This window comes from Hibiscus syriacus, unplaced genomic scaffold (genome assembly GCF_006381635.1).
Source record: "Hibiscus syriacus cultivar Baekdansim isolate YM2019G1 unplaced genomic scaffold, ASM638163v2 tig00112517_pilon, whole genome shotgun sequence".
Lineage (NCBI taxonomy): Eukaryota > Viridiplantae > Streptophyta > Magnoliopsida > Malvales > Malvaceae > Hibiscus > Hibiscus syriacus.
This window is the reverse complement of record NW_024063353.1, coordinates 351,935-356,689: the sequence shown is the minus strand read 5'-3', so window position 1 is coordinate 356,689 and position 4,755 is coordinate 351,935. Positions and strand designations below refer to the sequence as shown.

Here is a 4,755-nt window from a genome sequence, read left to right as displayed (position 1 = left end):
AGTTGGTGAAAGTGTTAAATTAACCTTTATCTTCCAATCTATGGAGTAGGTAAAGGTAATTCAAATCACACATATGTTGAAGTTGGGTTTAATTATTTTCAAGTCCCCTATCAATGTTGAAGTTTAGCCAATTAACCCCTAACATTCCTCGGTTTAAATTTTTTTAAGTCCCTATCAAATTTATAATTAAAAAAAAGGCTAAGTCTAGAATTTAAATACTTCTTAGATTCTCGTCAATTTTAAAATTAAACAAGTTAAACTTCAATAAATAAAAATATTATACGCTCAAGTTCATATTTTTGTAAAATCAGTTAAATTTTAACTCCACAATATTACACGTAAAATATTAATATACTTTTTTTTGGAAATTTTGGTAGGTGTTGAATTAATGTTATCCTTATCTTCCAACTCATAAATTTTTAATCTTTCAAGTAGGTAAGTCTATTAAACATGTGCTCGGAAATTTAAAAAAAAACTATAAGCCATATTTAAAAATATTACTAATAAATTTTTTTTTTAAAAATCTTCAATCGAATAGTTTTTAAATATATATTTTATAAAATTTAACTGTTTAAAATATTTAAAATAATCATAGTCAGAATTTAAAAAATTTGACATGAACATGCATAATGTGACGGAAAAGTATAATTTAGCTCCTGATTTGAATGTTCACCTATAACCGATATATGTTTTTTGAGCTTTAAAGCAGGTATTATAGTAATTCATTATTTGTTTGGTAATTATTATTCTTGTTCATGCATATTTATTTCAAAAAAAAAAAAAAAACTTTGATATCAAGTTATATATCATTATCGTTTTGATACTTAATTTTTATAATGTAATTTAGTTTATTAATTTATCAATTATAATACATGTTATCTTAATTAATTTCTTCGTTGGTAATTTTTGTATTCTTCCTAATTTTCTTTATAAAAATATATGTTTAATTATTCATTATGAACCTCTCAATAATAGGCTTTCTTTGGCCCAACAGGGTAACCCGATTTTTTTTTTGACAAAATAAGATACAAACACTTTTATTTTAGGATCTACTATATTTTCTACAGTATTCATGGAACTCGTCACTTCAACATGACGAGTTCCAATAAAACATAATTATTTTATTAAATTTTATCATATCAAGATAAAAAGTTTAAATAAAAATATTTTACTGTAACTCGTCATATCGACGTGATGAATTCTAAGTCACTTCAACTAATACCGTTTATCGTAAAATAAACTTTCACATGGCCTATCGAACTATACTTTTTGGCGTGTTGAGCCAAAAAACCCTCAATAATATGCCCAGTAATAAGGGCCCAGGGTACCACAAATGGCTCATCAATGTTTCACAATATTAGTCTGCTTAGGTAAAGGTATTGTTGTGTTTTTATTAAGGGTAAATTAAACACTTACTCAATAAATTTACTCTCTCTCATATTTCACTCACCGAACTTTCAATTTTTCAATTTGCTCACTAAATTTTAGACATTAAACTTTTTTTGTCACTTGACCGTTTAGTCCGTAACGGGATGCTAATGTGGTTTATTTTAATAATAAAACATACCACATAGGACATATAATTAATCCGTAACGGGATGCTAATGTGGTTTGTTTTTAATAATAAAACATACCACATATGACATATAATTAAAAAGATAAATTACATGTTTATCCACTGAAGTTTACTATCTCTCCTATTTTACTCACTATACTTTTATTTTTTTTTCAATTAATATAGCAACGTAATAAGGCCGTTAGAAATTTAACAATCAAGTGACAAAAAAGTTCAATGTCTAAAGTTTAGCGAGCAAATTAAAAAAATTAAAAGTATGATAAATGAAACAGGGAAGAGTAAAATTCAGTGAGTAAGTTTGTAATTCACCCTTTTATTAATGTGCACATCCTTTGGGTTCTGATATCACGTATTACAATTTACAAACTTTGTTTTAGTGTATTCATTTATTAATTCGTGTGACACTTGAGAGGATGCTTCCCAACCAAATCAACCTTAATCTTGATTATTTATTCAGAAAATAAGCAAGTCGTAAGTAAGGACTGACGTGTGATTTTATGTTGGGGGCGAATTTGTGCTTATAAAATCCTAGGGTTAACTTAAACTAATAAAATCTTAAGAGACGAAAACAGATTTTAAATAAAAAATACATTAAAAAAATCTAAAATCTAAATTAATCTTTAAATTTAAAGAGGCGACTGCTTCCACCCTTGGTCCATCCCTGGTAAGTTAATCCTTAGCTACAATATGATCCCTCAAATACTTAGTTGAGACCATGAGTCACAACATATACACACCGTCGATCTTGTATTTTTTGTGAGTAAAAAATATTACTACTATAAATAAAGTATCAAATTATATGAAATATAGGGTTGTAGGAACAACGGTGTTCTTAAGATATAGTATATCTTTATTTAGGAATCAATCTAACAATCTATTATCTATGGAATGTCTACCATTATTAAAAAAAGTTTAATAAAATGTTAGGCACAAACATTAAATATACCTAGGATCAGAGATGGGCGCCAGGATTTTATGTTAGAAGATAAACGTGAACTTTTAAAATTTCAGAAGGGATGAAAAAAGATTTTTATTAAAAAATACATAGATAAAATCTAAAATATATAATAATTTTAAATTTTTATGGGCGACTGACTTGCCCACCCTGCGATCCATCCTATCTAATGAAAACACGATTTTCTTCGTCCATGTTTGGACTACCTTACCGTGGGTGGCCACGACACATTACATGGACGTACATATTGGTGTTTTTACATGGTTGCATGCATCTGAAATGACTTTTATTTTGCTAATATCAGTTCATACGTAATACATTAATGCACTAATAATGACCTATAATTGTAAACATAATAGTAACAATAATAATGTAGCTTATGAACCTGTGATTAACGTTAAACCGGGTCTGAAATCGTATCCGGATCAGCATTCAAATCCAAACCCACATTCTCCTCCGTGTTTGCTGCCTTCTCCTGGCCGCCGTTTCCTTGGACGTTCCCTCCCAAACTGAACGACCCTACCTTCCTCAAATCCGTCAAGTCTCGTAGGTCACCGTCACGTTTCTTGAAATAATCTACCGCCACGTGTATCCGGCCAAGGATAGTGAAGAATTCCTCCACCTCCTCCTCCGTCACGGTCGTCTCCTCCCCTCTCCCCCTCTTCAGAGATCCTCCAGGGACGGTGCCTTTCACCTCCGACTTCCTCTTCTTCCCCTCCATCTCTCGTCGAACTTTCCCGAGGCAGTGGTAACTCGATCTATATATAGGAAAAGGGTGGACCGTACGTGAACGTTAGCGTCACAAGATTTAGAGAATAATTATAGCATGGCGTGATGAGATACCAAAGACATCTTATAGAATATTTGAAAGGGAGAGGACAATCGTTGCGTTCACATTGGAGATGACGTCATAATCGAATATTCCGATGAGGTTAGGTATGTCAGACTTCTCTGAACGCCGATTTCGACGGCCCCATTAAGAAGACTCGAGCTGCTCCGACAAATGCTTGGTGAATGGTGAGTGCAACTAAAGCATATGAAGAGCAATATTTGGAGTAAATTTGTACAATTATACAGTAAGAGGAATAAAATTATGTATTATTAATAATAAATACTTAAAATCCTTATAAATCTTGGTTCGAATCTAAAATTTTAAGAGATAATAATTATATTTTAATCATCGAGATTGTTTAACTCCTATAAATTTATTATATAAGAGATATAAAATTTACATATTTAAGTGTTCGATTACAGAATTCTGAGATTTGAGAGTGAGAGAATAGATGCCCAAGTGTAAAGTAGTGCTACATATAACAAAAGGTTTCGTTAGTACAAATATGGTCGGTAGAAAAGAAAAAGTATGGGTAAGAACATTTACTAGGAATATCGAAGCTTCCCAAGACAAGATGTTCAATGCCTTTAAATATGCATGTACCAAACTGGTTTAAATGTTCAACGGGAGTGAAGTAGAAGGTTTGAAAAAGAAGTGGTGTAACACCCTAGACCAGTACGACACACGGTCGATTGATGTAGGATGTCACACAGAATCACCGGAATGGCTGACCAACACCTTACTCTTTTCTTGTACTATAAAACGACCATTTCCACAAATAAAACATCTATGAAATAATATAATTTTAAAACTTTATATTGGGGAGTTCCAAAATAAACATTTACAATAAAAATATTACATACCGACTCTTAATAGAATTTACGACCCAACCAATACAACAGGGTTTATAAAATATACATGCCCTTAAAAAATTGTTGAGACATACTATGAATCTGCCCTAGGTCTAGATCTTGATCTATTTACTGCTCCTCGAACTCTCGATCTACTAACCTGCAAATGGAAAACAATAGCTCAGCGCCACACTAACAACTAAAACATACTAAAATTTTGTCACTGAAATGCTAAAGCTATCAAGTTTACTGCTATTTGGTCTATTGGTCTGTTCTGTTCTACTTTAGTGAGTATACTCGTATACTCACTCTATATTCTATGGTAGACATCATGGTGCGGCTGAGGGTTCTGTATCTCGGAGCTCACACACCCCTCTAGTCTACCGAGAGTGTGGCCCCCGGAATCTCTGCATCGGACACCACACTCTCGACTAGCCCACTCCTTGAGTGTCAGACCTTGCGTCCAAATTAGTCAGCTTAAAGTACCTTGTGCACTTCCTAAGGATATCCGGGCTGAATATATACTTTCGACTCTGCTATC

The 4,755-nt window shown here is 32.2% G+C and overlaps 1 protein-coding gene across 1 annotated transcript; it reads right to left on the bottom strand.

The window, feature by feature from the left end:
• Positions 1 to 2,876: 2,876 nt before the first annotated feature.
• Positions 2,877 to 3,252, bottom strand: LOC120181191 (protein NIM1-INTERACTING 2-like). Its single transcript, XM_039186373.1, has one exon. The coding sequence runs from the start codon at positions 3,250 to 3,252 to the stop codon at positions 2,929 to 2,931; it is 324 nt and encodes a 107-aa protein (XP_039042304.1). The 3' UTR covers positions 2,877 to 2,928.
• Between the last annotated feature and the right edge of the window lie 1,503 nt (positions 3,253 to 4,755).